The sequence below is a fragment of the Myodes glareolus genome, chromosome 11 (genome assembly GCF_982192425.1).
Source record: "Myodes glareolus chromosome 11, mMyoGla1.1, whole genome shotgun sequence".
NCBI classification, from domain to species: Eukaryota; Metazoa; Chordata; class Mammalia; order Rodentia; family Cricetidae; genus Myodes; species Myodes glareolus.
Window position 1 is genome coordinate 2,926,632 of NC_142036.1, and position 12,591 is coordinate 2,939,222.

General features: G+C 40.6%; 1 protein-coding gene across 1 annotated transcript in view; it reads left to right on the forward strand.

Moving 5' to 3' along the window:
- Abcb5 (ATP binding cassette subfamily B member 5) overlaps positions 1-12,591 on the forward strand; it is a 96,174-nt gene that overhangs the window by 72,965 nt on the left and 10,618 nt on the right. The window contains 4 exon segments of the mRNA XM_087911838.1: positions 2,233-2,432; positions 5,826-5,855; positions 5,857-5,925; positions 6,707-6,856. Coding sequence (XP_087767964.1) covers positions 2,233-2,432; positions 5,826-5,855; positions 5,857-5,925; positions 6,707-6,856 — 449 coding nt within the window.

Sequence of the window (12,591 nt, forward strand, 5' to 3'; positions counted from 1 at the left end):
TGGTATCACATGCCAGTAATCTCAGCACTTGGGGAGACAGAAACAGGAGTATTTTCACAAGTTTCAAGCCAATCAGAATCATAGTATGAAAACTCATGTAAAAACATATAAAAGGACTGGAGAGATGGTTCAGAGGTTAAGGCTATTCTTCCAGAGGTCCTAAATTCAATTTCCAGCAACTACGTGGCCAACCATCGATCTGGTGCCCTCTTCTGGCCTGTAGATGTACATGCATACATAATAAATAAGTATTTTTTTAAACCACAAACAGATAAAGGAAAGAGGGAAGAGGAGAAGAAAGTGGAGGGAAAGGGGGGTAAAAGGAGACCCATATTTATCCCTTGTGAAGAGAGACACAAAAGAAGGAAAGAAGGAGACTGACCTTGGTGGGAATTTGGAAGAACTACAGAGATTCTTGAACCCAAGAAATTTTAGACGCCAAGCAGTGGTAACTCACGCCTTTAATCCCGGCACTTGTCAGGGAGAGGCAGGCAGATCTCTGTGAGTTTGAGACCAACCTGGTCTACAGAGCTAATTCTAGGACAGGCAGGGCTGCACATAGAAATCCTGTCTGGAACACCCAAAGGAGAGAGAGAGACAGAGAGAGAGAAACTTTACATAAGTAAATGCAGATGTAGATACATGCGCACACCCACATCTCAGCCCATGCACAGAGCAGTGATAATGAGCACAGCAGCAGAGATCTTCCTTGATGATGAGCCTTCTTCACTCTCTGACAATTGCTCTTCTCTGTCAGTGCTCCCTCAAGTGTATAGCCTAGGACCTGTAGCTCAACACTGCTGAGATGGAGCAAAACAGACCGATGAAAGTCATATGAGAGGTTAACTGTGCTGAAGCTACACAACAATCTCAGCTTTGCAGATTCCATGAAGAAATTTTATTAAAATAGAGACAGACAATTCATTCGAGTATCTTTTTAGGGATAAAAAGTTGATTTTAATAACTATGTAGGCAAAAACACAGAATTCTTTTATTTAGGTATAATACTTAAAATCTTTACAAAGTCTATATATACAATTTAAAACATGTTTCCCAGGCACTTGAATTTTAAGTGCATGTCATTATGTAAGTCTGTAAAACTGGTACTTTAGTGGTATTAAATATTAAGATATTTACTTTCCTTTAAAATAAATAAATAAATAAATAAATAAATAAATAAATGTCAATGTAGTTTCATAACAGCAAACACTAAAAAATTTTTCATGAAAGACTAACTCACTCTTACTTGTTTGCTTTATTGTAGTTCACAGTGCCCATCACTCTGCTCCTTCTTCAAGTGTCAGCTTTGTTTTCACATGTTTCTAAGTTAGAGGCTGGTAAGATGACTCAACACTTGTCATTTCTGAGTTAGGAGCTGGTAAGATGACTCAGCACTAGAATTTAAGTGTGATTCTCAAAACCCACATAAAGGTGGAAAGAAAGAAATAGCTCACAGAGCTCTCCTCTGACCTTCTCATATGGGTAGCATATATATACACAATTGATAATAATAATAATAATAATAATAATAATAATAATAATAATAATAAATAGTAATAATAAGACCAGTTATTTAAAAGAAAATCCATTATAAATTAGGGTTGAGATAGGGTATGTATATGGTGTGTGTGTGTGTGTATGTGTGTGTGCATGCAAGTGTGCACATGCATGTGCTCATGTGCCCAGAGGCACACACAAGCAAGCAGGAACACCTTTCAATGAGACAAAAGAAACCTGTTACTTTAATTTTTAAGACACTTAGTTAGAATCAGAGCATGAAATCCCACACATCTAAAAAGACCTCTCGGAGTGACTTTTAAACAGCTCTTGCTTGTGGGAGATGGTGATGGACAGCAGCGTTCAGCAGGAAGAGGCAGGTGGGTCTCAGAGTTTGAGGCCAGTCTGCCCAATGACTTAAAGGATAGCAGGACTGTTTATAGAGATCCTATCTAAAAAAACAAAAATAAAACCAACAAAACAGTTCATATTTAATTTCAAATAATCCAAAGCTTCTATAGACTTCCTACACTGTGAGAACAGATGCCATTTTCTGTGGCTGACAATCCTGAATATCAGGTGGAAAATGAAAGGATTCCTTAGCCAGGTTTTCACAAAATATGTGTCCTCATTAATCTTTAAGTCCAAGTGAAAGTTTAAAATCATCTTATTTTACAGAAATATATAAGAATTCTTCTAAATTGTATGCCCTGTCCCAAATATATCTGATTCTAGGCAGCAACTTCGAGACTTGGTATCATAACCCAAGATGTGACCAGCATGGTGCTGTCTGTTCTTCTCTCCTTCATACATGGGTGGGAGATGACTCTCCTGATTTTCAGCTTCGCACCTGTCCTCATAGTGACGGGGATGATTGAGACTGAGGCAGTGGCTGGATTTGCCAGCAGGGATAAGCAAGAACTCAAGCGTGCTGGAAAGGGAAAGGGTAGGCTGTGTTTTCCATCACTAACCACATGTTTATGACTCCATCTCTTAAGAATCTGCAGAGTGCTGTAAAAATACTGAGATGCAGGTAGACCAATGCTGGGCGAAGTGTGGGTATATTACAGCAATGTAGTCTAGGACTCAGAACAGAGCTGAGCCAGGTCCTACACATGTGGCACAAATATGTTAGATATACACTTGTCACCTTTTGTTTGCTCCTCTGAAAAGCAAGGATGACAATAGAAATATCCATTTACAGATCTGTGTATTACACAAAACAGCATCGTTATACACAACACTTGGAATGGCAACCAGAAGATAGCAACCCACATAACGGTGTCATCTGCTATTACTCTTATTGTCAAGGGGAATTTTCTAACGCCATGATTCCCTATCCTCTATTTACTGAATAATTAAAAGTTCTTAAACAATAATTCTGGGTATTTTATTTCTCAAAATGTACAGGAAATCTAACAGCTACTGAATACAAGACAATGAAATTGATAATACCTAAATACTACCTATCTTTTTTATAATCAAAATAAACAACTCATGCAAATATATAGAAAATCCTATGGCACATTTAAGCTTCTCAGGATCTGAGGATCAAAAAAGTGAGCATCATGTTTGAGGTTTAGGAAAACACTGCCATAGAGTAACCATCTGTGTTGAAAGAGGCTCATTTGGTGGAAGGACTGACCTCACACATCTTCTGCTCATCCGTTCCCCTAGTGGCTAGCAAACATTACTGTCTCGGGCTTCCTACTCTTGCATTGTGTTTTAATGCTTTGGTAGGGGATGGTTTTTGTTTTGTTTGGGTTGCTTTGTATGCTATAGTCCTTTTTATTATGACAGACTTTTAGAAGCTGCAGTGTGTTCCAGGCCTTACGCTTTTTCTCTCTTTATACTGCTTCAAAGCTGATTGCCAATTGATGACCATCCTCTGAATATGAAAATAACTTTATTGTCTGTAATGGTCTGTCCTGTCCCTTTAAGAGACAAGTCCCACCCACTCCCTCCCCCATCAACTGCTGAGGCAGGAAGATCTTCTTTCCTGCCTGCAGCCAGAGTCCTTCCTTTTCCATCTCTCCTTAGAAGAGGCTGCTTCTGTCTCTCCCTTCCACCCACTTCTCCTCCCCACTCTGTTTCTCTCTCTCTCTCTCTCTCTCTCTCTCTCTCTCTCTCTCTCTCTCTGCTGTTTCCCCTTCTGCCCTTCCCCTCCATAGCCCACTAAATAAATATCCAACTTCACTCTACAAGGTGTGCTTATCCATCTCGGTCTTTTGGCTTCCTGCCTGGGACCCGGTTGCCTTCGTGGCCTGCCATGGTCTCAGGACCTGCTGCCCACTGCCTACCACTGTTTGGTGACCTGTGGCATAGTCTCATGGCCTGATGTCCACTGTTACTACTCAGGGACCTGCATCATTTAATTTAAACCATAACAATGTCATCTATAGTCCACATCATAGTAACTAGATTAGAGCTGCCATCACACATATTCTTAAGTGTAGACAGTTACTTAGTGATCTGGTTTGCCTAACCCTTGGACTTTTCCACATTTCTTACACTAGATAAAGAAAGAGCCTTGGAATGTCTGCTTGTACTGTATAAACTGAACTACTTAGCAAATATTTGCCTCAGAGACAGTGAAGAGTTGTTTAGCCTTCCGTGTACATTTTTAAAATGGTGATAATTTGAACATTTTCTAATTTATTGAGACACCATAGATTTCTTTTCTCATTTTTTCTGTCATGAGCTTTTCTTATAAATGTGTCCTTTGATATTTTATTTTTGTGTCATGAGATTAACCCGAGATTGTACAATAAGTAACTGCTGCTAAATTAGCCAATCTGAGTCTGTCCCTACTGCTTTCAGCAAGTCAACTTACCAGAGACCAACTTAGAATGTAGACCAGGCCAGCGAGACAGCTCAGTAGGTAAAGGCACTTGCTGCCAAGCCTGGGTTTGATCCTGGAATCCTACACAGTAAAAGGAAAAAAACAGAACCAAAGCTGCCCTCTGCCCTGCCCATTTATGCCCTCCCATACACAAATGCATACACACAATCAATTTATCAATGTAAATTTAAATTTTTAATAATAAAATATGCTAGCCTTATTTCCTTTGCTTATGTAAACTGGAAGAAATCATCAAATTCTGATGAAAATGGCTTTATTAGTTTTTCTTAAGACTACAATATTTCCTGAGGCTTCAGAGGAGGCTCAGTGATTAAGAGCTCTTGCTGCTTTTCCAAAGGACTGAGTTCAATTCCCAGCACCCACATGGTGACTCACAACTGCCATAACTCCAGTTCCCGAGGATCTGTGGGCACCAGGCATGCACATGACATGCAGATGCAGACATGTAGACAACAAGACACTCATATACATTTTAAAAAGCTAGCATATTTTCTAAATTTCTATAGTGATGTTACACTCCAGACTGTTGGAAATAATCACAAGGAGCTTCTTATTAATGCTCATCTCTTTTTTGCTCTAGAGCAAGACTGCAGCATTCTTCATCATTTTCTTTGTAAACAACAGATGTGAAAAGTGAAGCGTTCTTTGAGATTGATAAAGTTATAAAGTTAACAAGAATTGGAAACAACTGAACATGAAAACTGAGAGCAGAATCCTAGAACTTTAAAACCATCTAGGCAACTCTTGCAACCCCAAAACGTCCTTTAATAAATGTGAGGTGTGCACCTGAGTGCCCTGTATGACAGTCTACAGAGGTAGTCTGAAACAAAATGTTGCAACACAAAATTTATCTTTGGAGATAACCCACTCTCAGACTCACATGGTATTCAAGTATGACTAATGTTTCTTTATGTTTCCCTTCCCCATTTTGAAACTCATGTCATCATTCTCTTTAATACTCTATAAACATAAAGAAACATTAGTCATACTTGAATTGCTTTTTGAGTTTCTGGACTTCAAAATAGAACTAGTTTTGTCTCAGAAAGCGTTTTGTAGCCACTTTGTGTGGTGCCTTGTTGGGTTGTTCCCGAGTCCTGTTTGACTATGATTTACAATTCTGTGATGGGATAATTATTTACTTGACTTGTCTGTTATCTTTTGTAAAAACTGCTTCATAATTTATAAGAAGCCATTTGCATGGGAACATGCCTGCCAATGTTTGATTTCCCCACTGGGGAAACAAATAAAATTAAATTCGGTGAAGACTTAAGGATTTTAAACAGTGTGAATTAAATCTTTTCAAAAGAAATTCCCATCAAGTAATTTTTATCTTATTAGGGTGAGGGTAAGAATAATTACCAGGAAAAAAATTAGTGTCTGGAAAGACTGTATCCCCAGACAGGAATTCACTACCAAGAAGTTTAACATCATTAATATTATTTTCATATTTTATTGTGCTACCTTCTAAGATTTCAACAGAAGCTGTGGAGAACATATGTACTGTCATTAACACGAGAAAATGCCTTTGATCAAATGTACGAGGAGATGCTTCAGACCCGACACAGGTGGCCATAGTTCAAGTCTACTCTACTGACTCCTGTCTTGGAAATACAGTGCTCAGGTGATCACCCCTCTGGCTTGCTTGCTAAGCTATTTCCATGTTACTCTTTCCTAAGAACGGCCCGTCCTAACTTCTCAAGTGACTTCACCAAAAGAAAATAAGAACATCAAGGGATAGCACAACAAAGGAGTGTAGGTCCCCATGTGACCATTGGCACAGGGTCAGCTTACTTCTGAGAGAACATTGAGGAGGAAATGACATGTGGAAGAGAGAAAATGGGGTGGCTACCCTTTTACACTAAATATCCCGTAAGAGGGTTTACATGTGAACCAAGGTGTAGTGGTGATTATTTACCAGGCCCTGCTCATCACACTGCCTCTGCTTCTCTCTGTTACTTTACCAGAGATCATTTGCACTCATTTGCACTGACGTCTGAGGTCTACACCACCATTAATAGTCACTATGTATTCGACTAATGTAAGACTGTGATGGAAATTAGAGAACACTTCTAAGTACTACTGGACCGCCACTCCTTAGTTCTTACATTAGCTGTTCTTTCCTGACACATGTCCACTCATTAGAAAGTAAAGGCAGTGCTGTTATAGCAAACTATCTGCAACTGGAGAGAAAATTGCTTGTTCTCTCTGTGATAACCTTATAATTCTTAGAAAAATGCGTATCCACAGAATTAGAGCATTTCAAAGTCCTCTACACTCATCACTCTGGGTTTATTATATTGGCCTTCTATCATCCATGTTCCATAATTTGGTATTTGTGTGTTTCAGAAATGCCTTGAAGACCGCACACATCACTGGAAGCTGTTATGCGGTCGGCCACGCTTTTGTGTATTTTCCCCATGCAGCAGGATTTCAATTTGGAGCCTATTTGATTCAAGCTGGACGGATGACACCGGAAGGCATGTTCACATGAGTTGTGCAAATATTTAAACCCTATACGTGTGTCATGCACACATGTCTAGCTTAGGGAGGAGTTCCATCGAGTTCCCCTGTGGAAAAGGCTTTCTAAAACATTTAAGTGTATGCATACTATGTGTGTTGCTTTATTTTTAATTAACAAGTAACATTTGTGTTTATTTAAAGGGTGAACTGTGATAGTTTTGTTTTGACAGGCGTCTCCATTGTATAATGATGAAGTCAGGTTGTTTCTTGTTGGTGCAGTGTAACGAGAAGAAACCCTGCCTGATTAAACCTGATGCACTAACTTTGAACTATGCACTGTTATGTACTGATGCAATGCAAAGGATCTGTGCTAAACTCCCAAGTAACTTGCTTCCAGGTTTAGTTCACTATAAGGTGGGTTACAGCAGCAAATCCGGTTTCTCAGTGGGGAACATAGAGTTTCCCATTAGGAGATGGCTTTCATCAGTATGAACCCAAGCAACGCTTATATACACACACGTCTCATCATGAATTGGCCGCTGCAATTTTGCAGCTTCCTCCCAAAGTGGCTTGTGCTCTCAGGGCCTGTTTATACCATGAAGACTTTGTCCACTCGATAAAAACACCTAACTGCTGCAATTGAAAATTTTTTTGAGTGTTTTTTTTCAGCTGCCTGAGTCTAAAATGCCAGAAGTGTTGCTGTTTATAACACAGTTCTCATTGTTAGACACTTACAACTACAAAAAAGCCGTAATTTTTTAAACAAACTCCCTGTGCCCTGCACATTAAACCGAGGCGCAGTCCCTAATGATAGTGACTTTGTTCTGCACCTGGGGTATTCAGGAAGCCCTGGGGCTCCACCTTGATGCTTAGCTTCCCTCAGCTCTTTACCCTCCCTGGAACTCCACCATGGCTGGGACGCAATTGTAATTTGAGGATATGTTCAACCAAAAGAAACGATCAAAACTCATTTGAAGTCATGTGATTTCAGATAACTTTTATTTTCTACTCTCACAGAACATCTTTATTTGTAAACATCCTAGGACATTCTTGGCTAATCACTGGTAAGAAACAATTTTCAAGTCACCAAATCAGCATTCCCAAATCTTACCAGTTAGCAGTAAAGGTGGGTTCACAAGGAACCGCTCCAACAAGTTCCTGTATTGAAAACTGTACCAGAGCTGGGAGGGGTTGGAGGGGAGCACAGCACACCACTGCTGATGGCGCACGCCTTTAATGCCAGCCCTCAGGAGGCAGAGGCAGGTGGATCTCTGTGAGTTTCACATCAGCCTTGTCTAGAAAGTGAATTCCTATATTGAAAAAAGAAACAACAGAAACGTTTAGGGTCCCTGTTCCATTTTCCTCTCTCTTACGTTTTGTGGAGTGCTGTCTACGTAGATCCATAAAAATACAATTAAGGTGTTTGCCTTGAGCTTCATTCTGATTATATAGTTTGACTAGTTTATCAGATTAACAAGAAACAAAACCTAGAATCACGTGGATTAATTTATACAATTCACAGGCCTCATTAAACTAGTCCTTTGCTTTGGTTCTGATGTCATGTGGCCACTCCCAAGATTAACAGTACATTGTCTTCCAAAGTTTGATTACAGGAAACTTAGAAGGTGCTGCCCTCTTGGTGCTCCATCCTCAGCCGCTGTACGTGCCCAGAGCACTGCGCTTGTCAGGGTGTCTGATGTTAGCTGCCAGAGCAGACCCACCAAACACAGCAATGGAGGATGGCCTGCCTACACAGCAGACATTTCATCTTTTCCACCTGTTTTTTGTCACTACTCTTTCTTTGCTTTGTGTTATGCTTTGTGATTTTCTTTCATCTTTAAAATTAACCCTTATGTCACATTTCATATCCCATCACACACAATCATAATACATAAAAAATACATAATAATAGCATACTTTTCCCCAAAAAAGCAAGAGTATATTTTCAAGGTTTACAATTACAGGACAGATAAGCAGTCTCTTCCAGAAGGGGCAGCGTGCTTAGAAAAGGCGGTGAGCAGAGGGTCCCACAGCACAATCTCCTCACGCATTCATAGTTTGTCGTGCTGGTGCTGAGGAGAAAGGTCTCTTTACATAAAGGGAGCATGCATGCCTTGTGACGAAAGCTAACTAGTGTCATCTCCATAATTGGAGAGCGTTCCCCAAAATGAGCATTTAAACAAGGTCGTATCACCTTCATTCTGTTGGCTTTGGTTAGGAGTTAAGGATTGCCCTCACACTCAGGAGGTGGTAAAACATTCCCTCTCTGTTAGCTTGGCAATGCACCATTTCACTATTAACGCACAGTTTGGAGAACACAAAATAAGCTTAGTTTTTCATGTCTCATTCTGCATTAATAAAGTAGGTATCCTACCAAAAGCTTGTAATCCTAGCACTTGGGAAACTAAGGCAGGGGGACTGCAGCTTGGAGGCCAACCTAGGTATGTAGTGAGGTCTAGACCAGCAAAAACTACATAACAAGACTCTATCCAAAAGCAAAAATGAAAGGTTTGACAATAATGCCACTAGGCAAGGTCCTAGCTGAGGTGCCTTCAGAATACCAACCAGATACCATGGTGACCACAGAGGTTTCTGGACCTTCCCACCACAACCACTTCAGAATTTCCTCTGTGAGTCACCTCCATCTTTGAGGTATGCATAAACAATGCTAAGCACTGCATCTAGGCAAGAGGGAAAGAAATCGGTACAGGACGTTACAGTAATAATGGCTCTGTGTGTGCATATGTGTGTGTGTGAGTGGGTGTGTGGGTGTGCGTATGTGTGTGTGTATGTGATGTGTGTGTATGTGTGTATGTGATGTGTGTATGTGTACATGTGCGTGTGTATGTGATGTGTGTGTATGTGTGTATGTGATGTGTGTATATGTGTGTATTGTGTGTATGTGATGTGTATATGTGTGTATGTGTGTATGTGATGTGTGTATGTGTACATGTGCGTGTGTATGTGATGTGTGTGTATGTGTGTATGTGATGTGTGTATATGTGTGTGTATGTGTGTGTATGTAATGTGTATATGTGTGTATGTGTGTATGTGATGTGTGTATGTGTGTGTATGTGTACATGTGCATGTGTATGTGATGTGTGTATATGTGTGTGTATGTGTGTGTATGTGATGTGTATATGTGTGTATGTGTGTATGTGATGTGTGTATGTGATGTTTATATGTGTGTATGTGATGTATGTGTGTATGTGATGTATGTGTATGTATGTGTGTGTAGTTGATGTGTGTATGTGTGAGTATGTGTGTAAGTGTGTGTATGTGTGTGTATGTGATGTGTATATGTGCATATGTGATGTGTGTATATGTGTGTATATGTGTGTATGTATGTGTATGTGTGTGTGTGATATGTGTATATGTGTGTATGTATGTGTATGCGTGTGTGATATGTGTATATGTGTGTATACATGTGCATGTGTGTATGTATGTGTATGCGTGTGTGATATGTGTATATGTGTGTATACATGTGCATGTGTGTATGTGCGTGTATGTGATGTGTATGTGTGTGTATGTTTGTGTATGTATGTGTCTGTGATGTGTATGTGTGTGTATGTTTGTGTATGTATGTGTCTGTGTGTGTGTGTGTGTGTTGCTTGTTCTTCAAAATCTAAAGACAGTTCTCAACAGAAAGTTACTCTGGACTTTCAGTATTAAATGTAGCAATCAGAACTATAACAACATAGCTTCATTTTCAGTGATATTAATGACTAACTGAAACTTTGAAACACCAAGGGCTAGAAAGAAGTTCATTAGGCTTTTACGTCCATCTTTTCTTACAAGAACTGATCCTTGAAATTGAGATGGTCACTTTAGTTAGCAAACAGAAAAGATTTTTTTGCGTGGGCCCTGCATGACAGTGGCCTACTTCTGCTGGCTCCTCCCTAGGAGGTATCTGGAAGAAAAGGCACATAAAGCATTTAGATTAACAGAGAAGGCATCTACAGAGATAAAACAGAGGGGACATCTAGGTCTGTGCAGCTCCTAGGACACGGATGAAGACTAACGAATCAAAGCATGAGACAGACACCACGCTCACCACCAGAAAGCACGGTATGTGACAGAAACACAGACAGCAGAAAGCTTGCTCACATGGAAATCTGTGTGATCCTAGGCCAGCTGCATCATTTTCACAGGCTGGAGTTTCCTAATTTGTGAACTGGGAAGTTCCTGGCCTAATTACCTCCTAGGTGGTCAGATCGTATCATGAACTTGAAAACATTCCCAAGCTCCTGAATACAAAGCCAATCTCAGTGGCTTGCAGTGTTCCTCCATCCATCACGGAAAGGATGTGGAGCGGGAGGAGAGGACCACTGGGTTTAATCTGGACAAAGGGGGAAAGAGGATGAGCCAGAGAAAATCACTTAATGAGCACTTCCAGGATGACAGCTACTGTACTTTCCACCTGAGGAGGACCTTACACTCCAGGGTATCGACGGCTATGATGACAGCTGCTGTGTACTGGATTTCTCCAAAAGAATGGAAGCTCATTTTCCGGCAAAGTGTCCCAGTGTTATTCTTTGCTATCACTTTAAGAACTAACCACGCCCACCTCAGCCACTTCGGCCCTCCCTCGCCGCCATCTTGCTCTCTCTCTTCTGTCTCTCTCTCTCTCTCTCTCTCTCTCTCTCTCTCTCTCTCTCTCTCTCTCTCTCTGGTGCGTGTGTGTGTGTGTGTGTGTGTGTGTGCGCGCGCGCGCGTGCACGCGCGTGTGTGTATGTGTATGTCTTTGTTTTATGTTTGTCTATATCTCCCTTTTTTAAGTAATAAATGTCAGCTTTATATATAGCCTTATGTCCATTTACTCTGCCGTTCACCGTATCCAGCCGCCTGACTCTGCCGCTCGCCCAGGGACCCTGTACTGCTCCGGCGGCAGCTTCTGCCTGGCTTGCAGGCCGCCCGGGCCACCATATCATCATTATTTTTAAAAAGAACAATACCCAGTAGTTCTTCATTCCATAAAAGGAACAGCACACAAATTCATTTGTTAACACTTACAGGTATCATATATCATTTATGCATTTAATTCTAATAACCACCATGCAACATATAGACATGCTTGGCTCCTGTTTACAGTTAGGAGTCAGATTCAAAAAGAAACCCAGTCACACCTGCAAGGCAAATAAGCATGATATAGATGTGATACTGGGAACCCAGCTCAGGGAACACTAAACCTCCTCCCAGGATTGGGTAATCACTCAAGGCTCACAAACTGGAGCTGGGCTCAAGAGAGACACAATGATTAAGCTTAGCAAATATGCTGGTCACTCCTATTTGGATCCTTTTTGTTAAAACTGGAACCACTCATGTCTGTGTTTTAGGGGATTGTTTCTATTGAAAGAAACTTTGTAAAGTCTGTTTTTATCTTAATAGTTACAATAAGTATTGGTATTTCACAGTGTTCATACGTGCTCAGAAGGGCCAGTGGATGAGAAGATGCAGTGCTGTTCATGTTAGAGAACTAAGGTAGAAGGGGATAGACCCTCAGAGCGCTAGGCTGCTCCTTCCTTACTCCCTCCTCACCTTTCTCCCTCATGCTAGCCAACCCAAAAGGTTTCAGGATGGATTGAGTGTCATATGCTATACTAAGATTTCTTCCCAATGAATTCCCAGGCATATGAAAACTATGAAGCCAAAGAATATATGAAAGTCTCATGATGAACGTCATAACTTTGTATGCCAGTGAAAAACTAATTTTAAAAGAGAAAGCTGGCTGAGAAGGAAGCTCCTTGTGTAGAGTGCTCTCCCAGCTACAA